The 20,364-nt window shown below is 50.7% G+C and overlaps 1 protein-coding gene across 4 annotated transcripts in view; it reads left to right on the top strand.

Annotated features, from left to right (window-relative positions):
* The window catches only part of ZC3H4 (zinc finger CCCH-type containing 4), a 43,460-nt gene that overhangs the window by 3,562 nt on the left and 19,534 nt on the right, over nt 1-20,364 (top strand). For 3 of the 4 annotated variants that reach the window (XM_080828178.1, XM_080828179.1, XM_080828181.1), the window contains 4 exons: nt 14,915-15,134; nt 15,455-15,565; nt 18,121-18,343; nt 19,878-20,029. In XM_080828178.1, the coding sequence (XP_080684304.1) occupies nt 14,915-15,134; nt 15,455-15,565; nt 18,121-18,343; nt 19,878-20,029 (706 nt within the window). Of the gene's footprint in view, nt 1-462; nt 525-14,914; nt 15,135-15,454; nt 15,566-18,120; nt 18,344-19,877; nt 20,030-20,364 lie in introns of all 4 variants that reach the window. The other variant, XM_080828180.1, reaches the window with a different exon arrangement.

Here is a 20,364-nt window from a genome sequence, read left to right as displayed (position 1 = left end):
CGAGGTTTTTTTGTGCTTTGGCAGGGGGTGAAAGGGAGCGCCCCCCCCTTCCCCTTTATTAAGTGCGAAATGGGTTTGCCCCACACCCTTTTCTGGAGGGTGATAAAGGCGCCAGCCCGGCGCATTTCAGGGCAAGATTGGGGCCTCGGTCTCCCTTGCTCCAGGGGGTTGGGGTGCAGGGTTTGCCCTCCCTTTCCTGGTGGGGCAGGGGAAGAGGTGTCTAGAGAGTGAATTTGGGAATGGAAGGAGGTTTTCCACCGGCAGTAAAGGCAGTCTGAGGAGGAGTGGGGGTGGGGAGGGGAAGAGATCGCGCTGGACAGATGGCTGCCCCACAGCAGCCCGGGCTGGGGAGTCGCTTTCAGGACCTTCCCGTAGTTAGGGGTCTCAGCTAGGGCTTCCTTGCCAGGTACCACGGCCCCTTCTCCCCACTTCCACCTCCCCTTTTCCCTTTCTCCTTCACAGACCATACTTTGCCTTTTAAAAGAAATGCCACCCACATTCAGAGACACAAGTGCAGCAGTTTGGTGAGCTTTTACAAAAATTTTTTTTTGTTTTCTGTTTTGTTCTAATTAAATGTATCGTCCTGGGAATCGCAGCCCATCGCAGCCTGCTTCCAGTTCAAGGAAATAAACAGATTAGCAAAGGTCTGTGCGCTAAGCCCACGTTGGGCTTCCGGGCCCTCTCTTGGGGGCAGGTGCATTACTCAAAGGTGCTTACACGCTTTATTCGACCTCTAAGGAGTTCTCTTATGTCAGAAGTGTATGTCTTACAATGGGTTGGGATGGTAAGTAGCCTCTTTTATTGAGTAATTCAATTATCTCCCTCTTTTTGTCCCTTTCCTGCCTGCCTTCCTCCTGCCTTTAGACCAAAGTGATGCTTGAGTGAATTTATATGTTCAAATCAGGATTCTAAACCCAGTTGAACCCTTTAAGACTTGCACATCCTTTTGATCTTTAGTTTTTTTAATTTGTCGTACACAGTTTTCTCAAAGGAAAAAAAAAGCGTTACTGTAACGTGACAAAAACTTACGTAAAAAGCCCATGTTTTCAAGCCCTTGGTATCCCTCTCCATTTCAGTCCATTGCTTTGTCTCCAGCCTTCATCTTTGAAGAAAGTGGATACTTCAGGTCCATTTGTAGGAGATGAGGTTAACTGAATTTGGTTTATGATATTTGCATTCGAATTAAGGTTCTCCCTCTCCTCCACCCCCCCCCAAAGATTGTGGTTCAAGTAGATCCAATTTGCTCCTTTTACTCCAATGTCTCTTATGGTGATGGACGTTTAAATTAAGCAAGTCATTTGTAAGTACTGTTTAAGCACCAAATCTGTAACGCGTGTCAAGCCCCAATCTCCTCTCCCTGTCTCCACTGTTCCTTTGTTCGAAAGCACATGCCTGACCGTGAAAAGTTGATGCAAACATGCCCAGTCATGGTGGAGAGAACACTTCCTCAAGCCCCCTGCCCCCCAACACATACAAGATAAAAACAGCAACAGAAATGACTTGCAGAACCAAACACTACTTCTGATGTGTTTTACAAGCATAAGTTCTTCTGTTAAAAGACAAAACACGTTGAAGTTCCATTTTCCGTCTTGCCCACTTTGGGTCCCTGATGTACTTTGGTAGTGAAAACTTTTTGTTAACACACAGCCCAGTTTTCCCCTCCGAAAGATCCTGTTTCCTTTTTTTTTTTCCCCCATTCTTAGGAGAAAAAAAAAAAAGTTCACTTACTTTGGGATGAGGAACTGTAAACTGCAATTTGGTGGGGCCACTGGTTTTATTCTTTCTCTCCATATCCTCACAACCTAACTGCTGTGAAGTGGTGATCTTAGGTATGTAAAACCAGTCGTGGGAGGAAGAAGCGTCCACACAGTACAGTATCCTGCAAAAAAAAAATGTCTGAAGCACAAACTGAACACACGATCAAGTGCACAGGGTCAGCCGAAAATGGACTGCATTTATCTGAAGTTTTCCCTCCTTGGTGAAATTCCTCCTCCAGGAGCCAAGTGCAGAAACTGGATGCTAACAGAGGAACCTTCCAAGTTTCGAGGGCGACTAAGTTGTCGGAGGATGCTTGTTTAACTTTACTTCTTTTGTAAGTGAAAATTTTAGCAGTCATTCATTGAACTTAAAAGTATTTCCCCAAACATTTAGAGAGTACTCAGGCATATCAACACAAGGGTTTATTGTTTTTTTCGTTCTCAAAGGACTCTCCTCCCATGAAAACCAAGAAGCCCCAGTAATTATGTCAAACTGTACTTTGATAGTCTTTGTTTTTGAAATGTCACAGTACTGCCTTTTTTTCCCCCCCGAAACTGATGTACCAGTACTAGTTAAAATTCAAATTAATGGATGTTGCAAAGAAAGGGAAAAAAAAAAGGGTGTCACTCAGAATCCCTGATTTAACAGCACCTCTTAGACACTTGAAATCTTTAAAATTGTTATATTCTCTGGGGAGAGGCTTAATGGGAAAGCAAATTAAAATATCCCAGTAGAAATACAACCAGTTGTGACCATGAAAATACGGATATTCTGGTCCTAAAACCCCTTCATTTTTTACTCTCCTCAAATTCGTTCCTCAAAAGAGAATGAGGATTCCCCCAACAGGGCTTTCTGATTTACAGACTGTCCTGTATCTTCCAGATTGGGTTTCGATTTGCTCAGAAGGTTAAGTTTTTGATTCTTGACAAGCCAAGATTTTTAAGTATAGTGAGCTCTTCTAGAAGGACAACCCTGTGGCTTTTGCTTGGCCAGGAAGGTTGATCCCAAGGGGGAACTGTTCTGCACCTGTGGAAACGAAGGCTTTCCCAGCCGTTGGCCTACCTGGCCCGTTAGAGCTGAATGGTTGACTCTTGAGTTCATGTCCATCCAGTTGAATGTAGACAATTCCATATTGGGCTGACTTAGTAGTTTATCCTTCAATAATGCTTCCACTTCTGCTCCTTTCTCTTAGATCTTTTCCCTGCCCCAGTAGGGGAGAGATGGATGTCTCAGGGTGGCCTTATTTGCTGTTCCCCTCTGCTAGGTTTTTGTGGCTTTTAAGTCCCTAGAACCATCTTCTAGAAGCCAGATCCAGTTACGGCAAATACTTGTATGGTGAAAATCGCTAATTATTTCCCAGCCTCTGTGGATAGCTCTTGGTCAAACTATATTCTGAAGAACCTGCTTTTTGGTCCCCGTGGACAAAATTGTCTAGTACCAGAACAGAGGGTTCTGACCCGGGGTAGGAAGTTGAGTGACAGAGTCATTCAGAGCAAACAGTGAGTGAGTGGCTGCGTTTCTAAGCGAGCAAGGTGCTTGCCTGTACCTTGGCAACAAAGCTCCTGCCACAGTGGGAGACGAAAGGCTGGTTTCTGGGGTTCCTGGTAGTTGGCATTTAGGAAGTTGATTCAAGTCTCTGCGGGAGCCGTCTGCTCATTGGTGATGGGAGTCTTGTCAGAATCAATGATTTGAGGCTGGTTTCATGATTAAAACCAACTGGAAAGAGTGAAAAAGCTGCCTGTTTGGGTGGGCCTCTAAAGTTCATTTGGCTAAGTCCAAAGTAAAACCGGGACTGTCCGCGGGGAGTGAGATTTTCCCGGATTGGGCTTTTCAGATTTATCAGCCACATCTTTGCGACGGAACGATTTTGCTCTGATGGTTGCAGAAGATGGCGGTGCTGGAAGAAGGGTGCAGGGTTTCTTAGCAATGATAGGAGCCTATGCGGGCCGTTTTTACATTTCTGCCTCAATCAGTTGGTGACAAAATGAAGACACGGGCCCTTGGTTCGTGTAAACGCAGTCGCATCCTGCTGTTGGAATAATTTTTTATTCCAATAAAGGACATTTGCTGGGAGCGTAGTTTTGCGTCTCTCGGCGAAATTGCTCAGAATAGAGAATCTGTCTTGTACTTTTTTTTTCCTCCATGTGTATTTTATTTATTTATTTTGGTGCATTCGTATCTGTGTGAATTGGTGACTCAGCTCCTATTTGTAAGGCAAGTGGTGACATCTGAACGCGGGAGGTGGCAACAGGATAGGAAGGAACAGTGTGGCCTTTGGAGACAGATAAGGTTGTGTTCAGGCCTGGCTCTCCCTGCAGTGGGCACCAAGGATAACGGCCGTTTCTCAGGGTCATTGCAGTCAAGTGGGCATACGCGGGACGCCCACACAATGCCTGGCATTCAGCGAATCTTGGTTTCTTTAACTTCTTGCTGTCCCTACTAAAGGGAAAAAAAAAAACTAAGTAGAATTTATAGTCTGGTGTGTAAACAGAAGCAAGCATAACATCTGTGTTTTTGAGGGAAGTCGGTTTATCTTCCAGCTCAGGTTTCTGGCCAGTTTATTTCATTGCAGGGAGCTGATCGGGGTGGAAACTCTGTGGAAACCATCTTAAGGCATGTCTTGCTTTCTCGACGCCCTTATTACAGATGCCCGAACAGCCTGGTATCTTGAGCTTCATGCTGATGATCTTCCTGTGTTCGTCTTTGGCAGTTGGGATCTGGAATTGTGCTCCGACCGTGTAGACCTCCTGAGAGCTGAGAGCGCAGGGCTGTAGCACCTAACTCATTGCTCATTGGTCACATCCCCTTAATCTTAGTCCTTGACTGTCGCTCTCTAGAGTCTCCAGAAGCCAGCAAGGCCTGTCTCAGCTCCACGATTCCCCTGCCTCTCCGTAATTGGGCTGAGTCAGTCAAGGTTTTGTTCATTCAGCAGTCAGGCTTGTCCCGTGCTTTTCTTGGAGCAGAAAAGTTTTCAGAGTGTGCAGCGTGCTCTTCTCTCCTGCGGACTTTATTTAGATTTGGGCAAAGGTTGTTACCGCCTGTAGCAGGCCTCGGGTTTCCTTCCCATGTCTGACGCCTGCAGCTTTTGGCCACGGTCAGGGTCAGGGTCAGGGTCAGGGGTTTGCTGCCCCTGTGGCAGCTCTCGGTACCCACCTGAGGAGAAAGTGCCCTAAAAAGGAACTGCAGGGTGAGGCTGAGTGGCTGGGCCACAGGCCAACCCACCGGTTCGCTGAGCACCGGATGCCCTCGTCCCTGTCGTCCCTGTCGAGTGGTCCCGGAAGCCGTGAACTCCAGAAGCATAAAGCCTAGAAGGGCATGGGTTCCGTTTGTTTCCTCTAAGCTGGGGTCGGTCCCCTTCTGGAAGACGGGTGATGGGGAGCGGTGGACAGCGTGGATGTGGTACTCATGAGTTACTGACTTAGTCTTCCCAAAGATGTGACGGGGTCTCTTGTCATAAGAAGGGCAGAGATGACCTGCCAGGGACCTTCAGAGCGCTTCCGGTGTGATAGCTCACCCCAGCCTTATGCTGAGAATGAGAATTGGAAACAGAAATGAAGTCACTTGTCCAAGGTCACAGAGCTAGGGGGTGTGGAGACAGAGGTAGAACCCTGGGCAGCCTGTACCCAGACCCAAGCTCTCTACCCAAATGCTGTCCTGGAGCTGATGTTTTCAAATTGCAGTGTGCAGCCATTAGTAGGATACAAAGTCCCATTTATTGATTTGTCTCCTGCATTTGAAACACATAGAAATGAGAGAGGATAGAAAAAAGCAGGGTACCCCAAAACGTTCTGAAGACTTGTTTGGGAGGAATGTAAAGGAGGAAATGTGGGTCAAGGTCAGAGTTTAAAAGTCACTTCTGATAAGACAGGGATGGAGAGTCTGTGGCTCTCCCATTAAAGCCTGCCCACCTGGCTTTTTTTTTTTTTTTTAATTCGGAGTAAAGTTTTATTGGAACACAGCAACGCCCATTGATTTATATGGTCTGTGGCTGCTTTTGTGTTGAACAGCAGCGTTGAGTTGTTGGGACAGAGACTTTGTCGCCCTCAAAGCCTACAGTATGTACTCTTTGGCCCTTTAAAGAGAAGGTTGCTCCCCCCACCCCCTCCCGCCCTCCGCTGTGATGTGCCTACTACCTACCCAGCAGCTGCTGTGATTTCTGTTGTGGCGGAGGTGGTGGGAAAGCATGGCAGGGAGTACAGGTACTCCCTTTAAAGTTGGTCCCGACTCGCTGGCCCAGTCAGTAGAGCATGCATCTCTTGCTCTTGGGGTAGTCAGTTCGAGCCCCACCTTGGGTGTAGAGCTTACTTTAACTTATTTAAAAAAAAAAAAAAAAAGCAGGCCTGAGAGAGAGAGAGGGTTGTGCTGTCCCTTCGTGACCTGGTATAGCTCCGTCTGCCCTGTGTTCCACTCCTTCCACTGCCCGTAGAGGCCCCGAGCCTGGCCTTTCGAATCTTAAAATTAAGGGATTTTCGTTTATTAGAAGTAGCCAGAAACTTCCTGAAGCTAGTGTGGAAGCCGATCACAGCTGACACATCCCTTCTAGGGCCCGACCCCGGGGAGCCGGGGCAGACCTGAGTGGCACTTGGCTCAATGTCCTTTGCAGGTGGCTTGGGTTATTGCTCTCCTCATTTTCCTAACAGACTCGAGGGTTTAGGTTTCCTTGGGATTCCAGGCCCTCCCTGCCATCGAGGAGCACACCAGAGCAGCCCCAGGGACCCTAGCTTCTTGGCAACGGAGATGGGCCCCCTCCCTGGGGGGTGCCGACTGCTGGCCACTTTCACGTGTGGGCTTTTGTCCCCCCTCTGGCTTCTTGGGGCCCTTGAGAAACACTCAGCAAATGAGTTTTCCATTAAAGACAAGCCCTCCATCACCTCCTTAGAGTTGTACGGTAATCCACGTTGCTGCCTGGGAATGGGCCCAGTGTCCATGTTGATGGAGCTGGCCACGCGGGTGTGCAGGGCTGAGGTTGCTGCTGCGTTTGTGTGGAGTACATCACAGGGGCCCAGCCAGTCTGAGCCTGGCCCTGTGCTGCGCCCTTGGAAAGTCAGGTGACTGCCAGCCTCCACTGGGCCCTCCGGGAGCCCACAGTTGCCTGGAAGTTCACAAAGTGTTGCGTATGGGTAATGTAGATCTCCTTCAACTCTTGAGCGGTGTGTGAACACGGAGTCTTCCTCATCTGAGGCCCAGCTTCTTTTGAGTTGAAAATACAAATCCTTTGTCTTAGTTGAACGTACGTTGAGTGGAACCAAACATTTCTCCAGAAAAAGTTACAGACAAGGAAGAATCTTGGTTCCCAAGTTCAGTGATTTGCTTTTCCTTTCTGGAATAATAGAAATCAGCCCTCCTTTAAAAAAAAAAAAAAAAAGAAAAATCAGGCCTCTTTGGATGAGAACCAGCATCTTTCCAGCTGTAAGCAGTCTAAAGTATGGCTGCCGTGAGAAGGTGGTTAGGAAACTGTTGTGGGGCGCCTGGGTGGCTCAGTCGTTAAGCATCTGCCTTCGGCTCAGATCATGATCCCAGGGTCCTGGGACCGAGCCCCGCATTGGGCTCCCTGCTTGGCGGGGAGCCTGCTTCTCCCTCTCCCACTCCCCCTGCTTGTGTTCCCTCTCTCGCTGTGTCTCTCTCTGTCAAATAAATAAATGAAATCTTAAAAAAAGAAAAAAAGAAACTGTTGCCGAGAAGCCAATTTCAGAGATTTATCTGACAGGAGGAACTTGGATCAGAGAGAGATCTTTATCAGGAACAGGAGCCGTGTTAAGTGTGGGAGTGGAGTGGAGCTGCTCAGGCAAAGGAAATGCCCCTTGGTTCGGTGAGACTCCTCTGGCAGGCCAGGTGTTTTTTCGATGGGTTTGAAGCTCTGCAGAAATGCTCCAAGAGGGTTTGTGTGCTTGGACCAACCCCAGTACGGACGCCACACCCTTTGGGATGAAGCATTCCTTCTGGTGTTGGACGATTCGGGAATTTCCTTCTCTGGGATTCCCCTTGCTTTCTGTCCTTCTGGAGAGAAGCCCCTTTACTTGGGTTTTGGCTAGGATTCCTTGGCCCTGTGTCCTCCTTATTCCCTGAACTATCCAAAGTCTTTGGTCAGAGTTCTGAATGTCCCAGTTCCCTTTATTTGATGTTGGAAGGACTGTATTTGCCTCATGTCTTCACATAACAGTTTTTCCTCCTAATAGAGGGAAAATAGAGGTTTTCCTCCTAATAGTTTTTCCTCTGAAAGATTTACCCTGGGCCAGGGTAGTGCTAAGCACTTGAGTCACATGGTCTCAGGGAATTCTTCCCCTGAGGATTCATCTGTTTCAGAGGTTCTGTCTTTGCCTTGACTTCGCAGTTGATTTTTTTTTTAAGATTTATTTATTTATTTATTTATTTGACAGATGGAGATCACAGAGAAGCAGGCAGAGAGAGAGGAGGAAGCAGGCTCCCTGCTGAGCAGAGAGCCCGATGCGGGGCTCGATCCCAGGACCCTGGGATCATGACCTGAGCTGAAGGCAGAGGCTTTAACCTACTGAGCCACCCAGGCGCCCCGATTATTTTTTTTTTTAAGATTGTCTTTATTTATATGAGAGAGAGGCGCAGAGGGAGAGGGAGAAGCAGACTCCCTGCTGTGCAGGGAGCCTGATCCTGGGCTCCATCCCAGGGTCGTGCCCCGGGCAGAGAGCAGCTGCCCAACTGACTGAGCCACCCAGGCACCCCTCACTTCGCAGTTGAAAGCCCCCGGATGCAAGAGTGTTAAGGACCTCGCCCAGTGTCTTAATACTTCATTTTGGCCTTTCTTGGGATACTGTTTCATTTAATCCGTTTTCTGTGCATCTGTCTTATTTTTGCCAGCCTAGTTACGAATTTCAGGGCAGGAATTTTGTCGGTTGGCCCGCTGAGTTAATTGTTCTCTGTCAGATAATTTCTAATTATCTCAAAGGTAGAGGTTCAGAGTTGGGCCTGGAGTCAGAGAGCCCAGGACTTGGTCCAGTTTCATTTCTTCCTGTCTTGACCCTACAGGCAGATTTCTTCTCTTCCAGCCTCTCTGTAAAATGGGATGCTGAGGACCCACGACCCATGTAGGTTTGTTACTGAACCTTGGTGTGAGATAAGTAGAAGGTAGTTCAGTAGTATGGGGCCTGGCTTGGAGGTGGCTAATACAGAATGTTCGTAATGAGTACTTCCAACTGCTTTTGGTGTCAAAGACCCTCAAGTATCCAGGCAGGTTTTGTCATTGCGGAAATCAGGGCAAGAGGTAAGGACTTGATGAGGAATGATGAAGCCTCCCTCCACCCCATTTTCCCCGACCCCAGACTCCAGGTCTCTGCCTTCCTTGACAGCCTCTCCTCACCTTGCTGAGGTTGACCCCACCTAGACCATCGTCTTTATTTCTTTGTTTCTTTTTTTTTAACTTACTATGGAAGTTTTCTGGCATTTTCATGAGAGGAGAAGGACCATCACCCATCCGGTTTCAACAGTTACGTACGTTTTGCCAATTCTGCTTCGTCTCCCTACATCCTCCATCTGCCCTGGATATTTTAAAGCAGATCCCAGATTTCACCTCATCCCACCTGCATACTCTTCAGCACATATTTCTAGCTTAAAGATCTTTTTTTAAAATAGAACCACAAAACCGTGATCCTCTCTAGCAAGATTAACAGTAATTACTCAATATCTGAAATACCCAGACCTGGTTCACATTTCTCTGTTTTGGCGGTAGGTGTGTTCCTGGCTGAATCCCAACCCTGGACAGGCCCTTCTGCTCACGTTGTTGAAGCGGGCGGCTCGGGGTGTTGGTGGTTGTCGGGCTTCTCTTCTCCCCTGCTTGGTTTGTGCTAGTCTGCTCAGGTGGGGTGGTGTCTATGATGTGGGCATGTTACCATGAAAATGGTGTGATGTCACAGTCTCCTGCGACCCCACCTGAGAATGTTGAGCGAAACGGAGACACAGAGCCCATTTACTCTTGATTTCTGGTTGATGAACCTAGGTAGTAAGGACACTGAAAAACATGTGCAGGACCCAGAGGCTTATTTCAAGAATTTCCTGCCTCTGAAAATCCCTCAGTGAGGTTCTTCCCCACCCCTGGGGCTGTCCCACCTCCTTGTCAGTGGAGGGAAAGGCTCTATGCCTTCACTCCTTCCTAGTAAACAACTGCCCCACACGTCGATTTGGGGACTTTGGGGACTTCTGTGTTTAGGCCTGTCGTTAGACATTTGAAGAGGCAGAGCCTCCTTTTAATTTTATAATTTTGTCCCTAGTTAATAGGTCATTCAGAGCCTACCCAGGCGATTTGTTGAGCGCTTGGGCAGTTAATGATCATAACCCTGACCTTCACATTAACCTAGCTGCCTCTTGTCAAGGGCTCTCATGATCTTCAGGTAACAGCCACTGCCCCCATGAGTTTCCACCTTTTTTTTTTTTTTTTCTTTTTCTTTTGGCGCACTCCTCTCCCCCCTTTTATTTCGTAACCCAGATTGACCCACAAACCCGGGCGCCTTGCAGCTTCCATCCAGATCTCTTGTCTAGAGAATTTACATGTTGGGCAGCTTCGTTTTTTTTTTTTTTTTAATTAATTAATTTATTTATTTATTTATTTGACAGAGAGAGGGAGAGAGATCACAAGCAGGCAGAGAGACAGGCAGAGAGAGAGAGGGAAGCAGGCTCTCCACTGAGCAGAGCGCCCGATGCGGGACTCCATCCCAGGACCCCGAGACCATGACCTGAGCTGAAGGCAGAGGCTTAACCCACTGAGCCATCCAGGCGCCCTTTTTTTTAGGGGGCCTTTGGCAATTCCTCCTGGGGCTCAGCTCTCTCTGTGTCTTTCCTTCCGGGTCATCCACTTGGTTACTTTCTCTTACCAGCTAGATCAGAGCTGAGGAAGGGGAGATGTTGGTTTGTCAGTTTCAGCAGCGGGATTTGTCGGGAGACAACTGCGTATGCGCGGTGGGGCCAAGTGAAGTGGGGACTAGCTGGCCAGCAGTTAGCGGTGGCCCCCAAGGGGCCCTGGCCTTAGCTATACCATAGAGAAGATGCTTTCCAGTGAGCATCCGGGCCACTTCAGGGTTATCCATGCAGAGGCATGCTCGTGGTAGCTGGTTCTTGAAACCAGTAGCTACTTTTCATCTGGTAGTTGGTACCTTTCTCACGTCAACGGCTTTATCCATGTTATTTCATTTAACCCGAAAAATCCTTGTAGGTACCACAGTTCTCCCATTCCACAGATGGGAAAACCAAGGCTAAGTTAATCATGCCAAGAGCGCTGCTAGGGAACCAGCAGAGCTGGTTGTCACTCAGCCCGCAGGACGGAGCCCCATGCCTGAATCTGTAGGCTGGTGGCTAGGGCCCGCCTGCTTTGAATCCTGAGGTTTCTTTACCCAGTTCTGTTTTGGCCAAGCCCATGGTGTATGATGAATTCAGCACTCTAACGTGCCCCGTGGAGTGGCCAAATGGGCAGTCCTTAGAATGGGTGTCCAGATCTGGTCTTTGACCCAAGAGGAGGAGCTGGCTGTCACCAGCTCTGTGAATGGAAATTTAAATGCCCTGGAAGCTTGGTCCAGGAGGCACGAGACAGCTCTGACCCTCGGCAAGTCGTTGGCCTCTGCCCATTCCCTCCTGGGTGCCGGTTCCAAGGCAGTCCCCCGGCTTGGTTGGCTTCCCGTCCCTAATGGCCCTGGCAGGCCAACCCCAGGGCAGCCATGCTGGGACGTTGCCAGTCCAGGCTCTGGGAATAAGGTCGTCCCGGCTCCGGCTGACGCCGCAGGCTTTCTCCTGCGTGCTGGTCTCAAGAGGGCTTGGCAGGTCTAGATTGAAATGATTAGCGCGACGGGGCTTCCCCCACTTTTCTTGAGGGATTATGTCACAGTCTATTAGGCGCGCTCCCTCGGTGTTTAATCCCACTCTGACATGGGTTTTGCTGGCAGTCTGGGAAGTGGCACCACTGAAGCCAGGCTGCTGTTTGTGGAGACTGCTTTTGTGCGGGGCGTGTCTGTGCCCCCCCAGGATTTCTCCCCCGGTCCCAGTGGGTTTGGTCGTCTTGTCTTTTTTTGTCCTCTTTCTCCTCTTGAAACAGATCCCATATTCATGCAGGACACTGAGCGGCGAGTTGCGAGTTTCCCGCGGTAGCAGAGGGGTGACCCTGCGGGTGACCAGAGGTCAGCCCGGGGCTCTGAGAAGCTTGAGAGCACAGCATGGCCGGATGGTGCCGAGAATGCACACTGGTCACTGGAGTGTCCCCGTCTCTGTCCCCTCCAGTCTCCCGTTTCCCTTCGTAAGTCACCAGCTGTTGGTTTTTATACTGTTTATTTCTCAGTTTCTCCCAGGTCCGTCTCAGGAAACAAAGTTCTGAGTATTCACCCCTGTTTTATAAAATGTGTGCTAGATTGTCGCTGAGCCCAGGTTCCCAGAGGTGTTGGAGTGAAAGACTCCATGCTTGGCCCAGGGTCTTCATAGGGCGGATTTGAGTGCTGTCCTTCCCTGCTTTGGGAAGTGCTTTGGAATGAAAAGGCCGCCTTCTGGGATCATTCTTGGCCACCGTCAAGGCTTTGGAGTTGCTTGGATGGTCTTTGTGCCCTTTCCCCAGGTGTTAGACGGAGACTGGCCTGTGCTATCCAGCCAGCCGGTGTGTAGCAGGAGGACAGGGGCGGTGGCCCCTGCTGACCTTGGGCACGACCTTTCTCTGCCCTGTCGTGGTGTCCTCCCCCGAGTGGGCGGGGGTGAGGGAGTGTCTGGGCTGTCTGCTTCTGATGAGTCCTTTCACCTCCTCTCCCTTTGAAATCCTCCTGTCTGGAAACAAGAGGGTCAGAGGGGTCTTGCTATTGGAACCTTGTTTTCTGGAACCGGGGCTTCTGGGGGCCATTCTTGTCTCCCCATGTTCCCTCCACCCCTGCTTGCCCTGGGCTTCTGGGTAATTTTCACCGTGTCCCTCTGCCCTTTTTTCCTGTCCAGACTGTTGTGAAGAGTGATGCTCTTTTTAGCTTTTCTTCATGGCAGGTCTGCCTCTCTTTCTGGTTTGTCTCTGGGCCTTCCTCAGCTCCATAATGTCCGTCTGTATGGTCTGGCCGCACCTCCCTGTGTTTTCTCCTGGGGTGTGGCGACTGGGCCTGCCCACGGTGTTCCCAGCAGGGACACGCATCGTGTTTGCTCCAGTAATAACACCCCCCTCCCTGGGGTGTCCACAGCTCCAGGCGGCGGGGAGTGTGCCAGGCTGCCCTTTAACAGCCACTCCCTCTGGCTGGCTGGCTCACGGAAACCAGTTTCCCCAGTCAGTCGTACTTTGACTAAGGGCAAGGCCACTCCAGCCCAGGCAGCTCCGTCCCACACCCTGTTCCGTGGGCTGCACCCAGGCCCCTGCCAGAAGGTGCCTCACTTGTCAGGAATGCTGGCTCCTCCCAGCTTTGCTCCACATCTTCCTGTGGGGTTGACTCCTCCGCCCCCCAACTTGGCGGTTTGCAAGGAAGCCACACGATGCGTCCAATGGTCACCTTCCTGTCTTGTTTTCCTTTGAAACATCAGAGCAAATTTTGTGTCTTGCATTGTGTCTGTGGGAGCTGCCCTTGATCTCTGCTGGGGTATCTGTGGGTTTGGGACCACTTGGGTTTTAAGCCGACCTGACCCCATTGAATTGGGAATGAGAGTAAAGAGAGCCTCCTCTTGTCCCCATCCTTGACATCTGGACAAAGGGGATGGCACGAGGGGCTCTGGGAGAGTCACCAGTGTGGTGTTTCTGCACACAGACCGGTAGGACCTGCAGGGGCGCTGGGCACCCGCTCGCCTGGTGGGCTTGTTCTCACACTGGCCCTGGTCTCGTCTGAGCAGTGAGGTCTTTGCTGCCTGGGTTCGTTCCGTTGTGGGTAGCCGTTTGGGTCCCGGATTCATTACGCCACTGTTTCTGTTCTCTTCATCTTCATTTGCGGTCTTATTTCATAGAGAAGGAAGGAACTTTCATAGTCTCACACATACTCTTCCCTGGTCATGCAGGAGGAACTCTGGGAGGTTTTAAAAGATTTGAAAACTTAATTAATTTTTTTTCAACCAACTCCTGTACTTGCGTACGAGAATGTGTCCGTGGGTTTGGCTAAAAACTGGATTCTTTTTCCAGTGACTTTTCTCCTTAACCCCATGCATCCCCTCACCTCCACCCCACCCTGCAGATAGTGAGACATTTAGAATGTCCTGTTGGCAGTGTCTGGAGAGTGCTTTTATTTTTTCAAGTACTAGGGTAGGGATGGGGGTCATTGGGGGGGAGGTGACAAAGTCAGGAAATCTGTAGGAAGGGGAGCCAGAAGGGATCCCTGGGTTCAGAGCAGTGTACCCACAGAAGGGGTGCGCTCACAGCTGTTAGGAGAGGACCTCAGGAGGGGTCTGGGACCCTTCCCTTACCCCTTCCCCTTCTCCAGCTGCTTGGTTGCCCCCCACGCCACAGCGCAGAGCTGTGCAGCTAAGGGTGTGGCTCAGACGTTGAAACCAGAGCTGCTCACTCACGCTTCTTTATGGGGCTTTGGTAAAATACATTTCACATCCTCAGGTGCAGTCCAGGCCTGACGGTGGGTAGGGCCCCGGAGTGTGGGGGCCGCCCCTGGTTCAGAGCCGCGGCCCTGTCTCCACTGTCCACAACCACCAGCCTCAGCTTCCCAGGGCTCGCCAGTGACCTCAGGCCACCATGCACCCCTGCACTTGGGAACCGTGGCTGGTCTGTGTCCCCTGAGATAAGCAACCTCTGTGGCGAGTAAGCTTTGGAAATGCTCGAACACAGGGTTTTACAGGTTTCTTGATGGTAAGACATCTGGGAACTTGTGTTAGTGCATTAAGCACGGTGAAGCCCCAGGATGGGACTTTCCTCACCTCATTTGACCACAGAACCTTGTCACCTTTCTTCTTAGAACCCTAGTCCTTTGGAGCACTTTGAGAGATCGTGGCTTAGAGTTGTCCTGGTATCAGTGTCAGTACCTTTAAATTCCGATGGTGTCGCTCCCCCCACCCCAAGCCAGGTGACACAAAAGCGGGCACAGCCCTTTTTTGGCGGGGAGGGTGCAGGGTGGGACGAGAGGCAGTGGCCCTTATGTCCTCTCGAGGAAGGCCTTGCTCACAGCAGCCGGGCTGTGAGCGGCGGGCAGCCTGGGGCCTGCGGACGTCTCCTCTCACACCGTGGGTTCATATTGGCTTTGGGGTTGGTTTATAGGGAAGATGGTGAGTTGGAAGAAGGTGAATTGGAAGATGATGGGGCTGAGGAGACTCAGGACACCTCTGGAGGGCCCGAGAGGAGCCGGAAGGAAAAGGGGGAGAAGCACCATAGCGACTCGGATGAGGAGAAGTCGCACAGGAGACTGAAGCGGAAGCGGAAGAAAGAGCGGGAGAAGGAGAAGAGGAGGTCGAAGAAGAGGAGGAAATCCAAGCACAAAGTAGGTCTGGGAGGGCGCGCCGGGGCCAGGCTATATGGCACCGGGCCTGGCTGAGAGCCCCCAGGGCCGCGCTGGTCTCGTAGGCCAGAGGCCACTCTTAATGGTGCCATTTATTCCTTCCCCAAATTGGATAAAGAGCTTTTTTTTTCCCCTTAAAGAGTTGGTAGTTCACGCTCTGCTGCCACTCAATGCCCCCAGGTGAGGTGTTTCTCTAGAGCGCAGAGCCCTTTGGCACATTCCAGCAGGGTTTGTCCCCAGGCTCACTCTGCCAGCGGGCCGGCCCGCGGCAGTCACTGAGCTCACTTTCCCTGTCACCGCAGCGCCACGCTTCTTCCAGCGATGACTTCTCGGACTTCTCAGATGACTCGGATTTCAGTCCTAGCGAGAAGGGGCACCGCAAGTACCGAGAGTACAGCCCCCCGTACGCGCCGGTGAGTAACTGCTGCTCGGGGGCCCCCGTGGAGCTGGGAGTGGGGGCCAGGCCCGTGTTTGCCAAGCACTTGCTGTGTGCTGAGCACTCTTGCATGGCACTTTATATGGATTTTAAGCCTGCAAGATGAGATCCTGTTTTTATCCCCATCGTACAGGTGAGGAAACAGAGCTAGGAAACCAGCCAGGTCGCAGCCCTGTAGCGCAGGAGCAGGGGTTCGAGCCCCGGCAGTGGCCGATTTCCATTGGCCATGCTCTTAAGACCCTTCCTCCCATGGCCCAGGCAGGACTCAGGATGTCCCTGTCCCAAGAGACCTGCTGGTTTATCCCTGGTACGGCTGTTTGCCCCTGTTCAGAAATGACCTTTCCTGGAAAATCAGCTAGAGAATGGAATGGTTTTACAGGAGTAAATGATCTCAAATGCTGCGGAGGCAGAAGTCAGACGTTTATGCTGTCGTAACCCTGAGCTTAGACACGCGGTTAAAGTATTTGGTTTGTGGGCTGTTTGCCCCCACCCCCAGCAAAATCTCTGAGAAGAGAAATCAACATAGATTTTCAGGTTTTCATGAAAAATGCTTTTAAAGCTAGTAGCTCTAAAACGTGCCCTAAGTATCCCATCGTCCATCCTAACGGGTAATTTCCGTACAGTGCTGCCGCTGACGTTGATCTGCTAACAGGGACTCAGACGTTAAACCTGACCAAGACAAGGAATGCAGAACACAGCACAGCTTCGATTGATAACTAGGGGCTGAGGCTTTTTTTTTTTTTTTTTTAAGATTTTAAGTCCCCTCTATATCCAGCATGGGGCTTGATCTCATAACCCCGAGATCAAAAGTGTCGTGTGCTGCCAACTGGGCCGGCTAGGCACTCTGGTGGGGTTGAGGCATTTTAAGATCTGCTAACGTCGTCACCAGTGTCTGCATATCTATGTTTTGTGTTTTCTCATTTTTTTTCGTAATGAGTGTGGAGTTTTAGAAATTAATCGTCTTTTATTTTTTTTAAGAGCAGTTTTGTTTATTTTTTTCCGACTTAAATTGAGAGAGAGTGAGTGGCAGGGAGAGGGAGAGAGAGTCCCTCAATGCAGACTCCCTGTGGAGCCCAGTAGGGTCTTGATCCCACAACTCTGAGACCATGACCTGAGCTGAAAGCAGGGGTCCAGTGCTTAACCGACTGAGCCACCCACGCACCCGAAGAACAGTTTCAGGTTTCTAGAACCCTGAGTGGATAGTGCCCTACCCACCCCAGCTGGTTTCTGCTCTGACTGTGTTAGTATGGTACCTTTGTTGTAATTGCTGAGACGGTCTCCACGTGTTGTTAGGAATCAGAGCCCGTGGCTTACATTAAGGTTTCCTCTCTGTGTTTTGCAGTTCTTTGGTTTTTGACAAAGGCTTGACATTATGCAGTTGTCATAGATCATCATATAAGAGTTTCAATTCTCTAAAAATCCCCTGTGCTTTACTTCCCCTCTCCTTCCCGAGCCTCTAAGCCACCAGCAACCTTTTTCTGTCTCTGTGGTTTTGGTTTTTCCAGAATGTCAGATAGCCGGACTCGTCACAGCTTTTAATTTCTTCAGACAGGTTTCTCTTACTTACCAGTATGGATTCGTGGTTTGCCCAGGTCTTTTCATAGCCCCATGGCTCATGGGCTTGTTTCTTTTAACTGCTGAATAATCCTCCACTGTCTGGATGGACCACAGCTGGTTTTATCCATTTACCTACTGAAGGCGGTCTTGGTGCCTTCCCTTTGTGTGTGTGTGTGTGTGTGTGTGTCTGCGTGTCTAACTTCATCTGTATCTCTTGGCACTAGCACACTTTGGAAAGCATCATTCAGAATGGTGTTCTAGTTTGGGTGTCAAGTAGGTCATTACTTGAATTCTAAGGCCCCAAGAAAATTTTGACCAAGAAGCACCCCTCTTGGAGGGCCTGGCTGGCTCAGTTGGTGGAGCTTGCAACTTTTTTTTAAGATTTTATTTATTTATCAGACAGAGAGCAAGCCCAAGCATGAGCAGGGAGAGGGGCAGAGGGAGAAGGAGAAGCAGGTTCCCTGCTGAACAGGGAATGGGGTATGGGGCTGGATCCCGGGACCCTGAGATCACGACCTGAACCAAAGGCAGACACTTAACTGACTGAGCCACCCAGGCACTCCAGAGCATGGAACTCTTGATCTCAGGATTAAGTTTGAGCCCCACATTGGGTGTAGAGAATACTTTAAAAAAAAAAAAAAAAAAGGCACCCCTGTTGCCTACCAGGCCTCCCCCCCAAATGAGATTGCTCTGTATCCCTAGGAAATACCCGCTTCTCTTCCCTCGCCAGTTTTTATCATGGGGTCTATGTGTCTCTATTTTCTTACAAGCCGTGGCCTTTTCTGAAGCACAGAAACATGTGGGTCCAATGCCTAGCTCTCACTCAGGTGGGACATAGTACCCCCCAAGTGGCTGGGGGCTGCGTCTTGCCTGTGGCAGAAACACCCAGACGGATGGGTCAGTTTAGGGGACAGCGGGGACCTTGGCAGTTTGGACTCAGGGCCCCGGGGCCGGCTCACCCCTTCTCCCCATCAGTCCCACCAGCAGTACCCCCCGTCGCACAGCACGTCCCTGCCCAAGAAGGCCTACTCCAAGCTGGACAGCAAAGGCTACGGCCTGTACGAGGACTACGAGAACGAGCAGTACGGGGAGTACGAGGGTGACGAGGAGGAGGACCTGGGCAAGGAGGACTATGACGACTTCACCAAAGAACTGAACCAATACCGGCGCTCCAAGGAGGGCAGCAGCCGGGGCCGAGGTGAGGCCCTGTGGCCATCGTGGGGCATGGGAGCAGACAGGGTGGGGGGCTGGGGCGATGCAGCGTGGAGCAGGTTGGACCCGCTTGGCCAGGCCTGGAGTGTGGGAGGAGAGACGGGCGTCATTCGGTGCTGAGAGGAGTCGGAGTGCGGCAGGAGCCGCACACGCAGGGCTGGGGGCGTTGGAGCCAGCCACCTGGGGAAGGCGCCCCAGTGCTGGGCTGGAGCTTGGGATGGAGCCAGGCTGGTGGGAGGTGGGAAGAAGCCCGCGTGGCCCAAGGCTGTTTTCTTCATCCTGCTTCCTGGTCAGCTGGGAGGAGAGAGAGCCAAGGGACAGCTTTTGTCAGATCTGGGCCAGGATAACTGACAGCTGGCTGCCCCAGCCTCCTCCCCCAGCTTCCCAGCTCCTATCACACCGCAAGGTGGGACTGCCACACCTCTGAACCTTGAACCTGTGGCAGTTAGGAGGATGGTGGGGGAGGGCCTCTTAGCACCATCTCCTGCCCGCAAGGTTTTGCAACCCACGAGGGAGGAGGGCTCACAGGATCTTCTAGCTCAGTGCTTCTTAGCCCTGCCTAAGGTCCTGCTCATTGTTGAGTGGCTGTTCATTTAATCGTTCTTGGTCAGTCTTTCCTGGACACCTCCCTGGACAAGTCCTGTTCTTTGGGGAGATTCTAGACCAGTGTTGTCCAATAGAAAACTTAATGCAAGCCTCCACATAATTTAGAATTTTCTAGTAGTTAAGTTAAACATGTAAAAAGGGGAAAAAACTTAAAAAGTAAAAGGAAACATTAATTTTAACAGTATATTTTATCTTTCTAATACATTTGAAGTCTTATTTTAACACATTATTCAAACAGATGTGGTATTTCATATTCTCTCACTCTTTGTTGTCTTTTTTGTTGTTGTTGTTATTGCAAAGAGGGGGTTTTATTAAAGTACGGGGCCAGGACCTGTGAGCATAAAGAGCTGCCTCTCTTGTTCTTTTCTTTTTTTTAAAGCTTTTATTTATTCGACAGTGCAAAGAGAGAGCGCGCGCATAAGCAGGGGGAGCAAGAAGCAGAGGGAGAAGCGGACTTCCCGCTGAACAGGGAGCCTGATATAGGGCTCGATCCCAGGATTCTGGGATCATGACCTGAGCTGAAGGCAGAGGCTTAACCGACTGAGCACCCTCTCTTTTTTTTTTCAACTAAGTGCTATAGATCCAATGTGTGGTCCCCTCTTACAGCATGTCTTAGTCTGGTTATGTTTTAGGGGCTCCGTAGCCACATGTGGCTGAGGCCACAGTACTGGACAGTGAGTGCAGCTCTCAGTGGACAGGTGCCCCTGTGACAGTGTGGCAGGCGCGCACCCAGGATGCTGAGGCCCTCTGAGGGCACGTGGGGAAGGCAGGGGGGCGATGGGACCAGCTGCCTCGAGCTGCTAGGAAGACTTGAGGAGGAGATGACTGACCTCGGGCAGAAAATGGGCTGACGTCTCTCTCGCTGGTGGCATCTGCTCCCTCTCGGGGCGCTCACTGACTGAATCACTCTGCAGGCAGCCGAGGCCGTGGCAGGGGCTACCGGGGTCGAGGCAGCCGCGGAGGGTCTCGAGGCCGAGGCATGGGCAGAGGCAGCCGCGGGAGGGGCAGAGGCTCCGTGGGAGACCACCCGGAGGACGAAGAAGATTTCTATGAAGAGGAGATGGAAGTAAGCTGTCCTCCAGCTCCTGGGGGACAGTGGGGGGGCTGGTGGGGAGAGCCTGTAAGACTATGACTGGCGGAAGGAGAGTGTTTCACACCAGGGCTGTGTGTTTTGACGTTCGTTTCTTATTTTGGATAAAGGAAATCATACGGTTCCAAATTGAGAAGGTACCAAAGCTGTGAAAACATCTCCCATTCCCAGAAACAAGTTTCCCGAGTGTCTTCTAGAAAAGTTTTAGGCCTTTGCAGTCGGGTGCTTGCTTATGCTCGCCCCCCACATACGCACGCGCATAGCTTCCACTCTCATCGTTCTGTCCCCGCCTGAGACCTTTCCGTGCCAGT

Source organism: Martes martes (genome assembly GCF_963455335.1).
Source record: "Martes martes genome assembly, chromosome: 17".
Taxonomy (NCBI): domain Eukaryota; kingdom Metazoa; phylum Chordata; class Mammalia; order Carnivora; family Mustelidae; genus Martes; species Martes martes.
The sequence above is the reverse complement of the archived record's forward strand: the minus strand, read 5'-3'. Positions and strand labels throughout refer to the sequence as shown.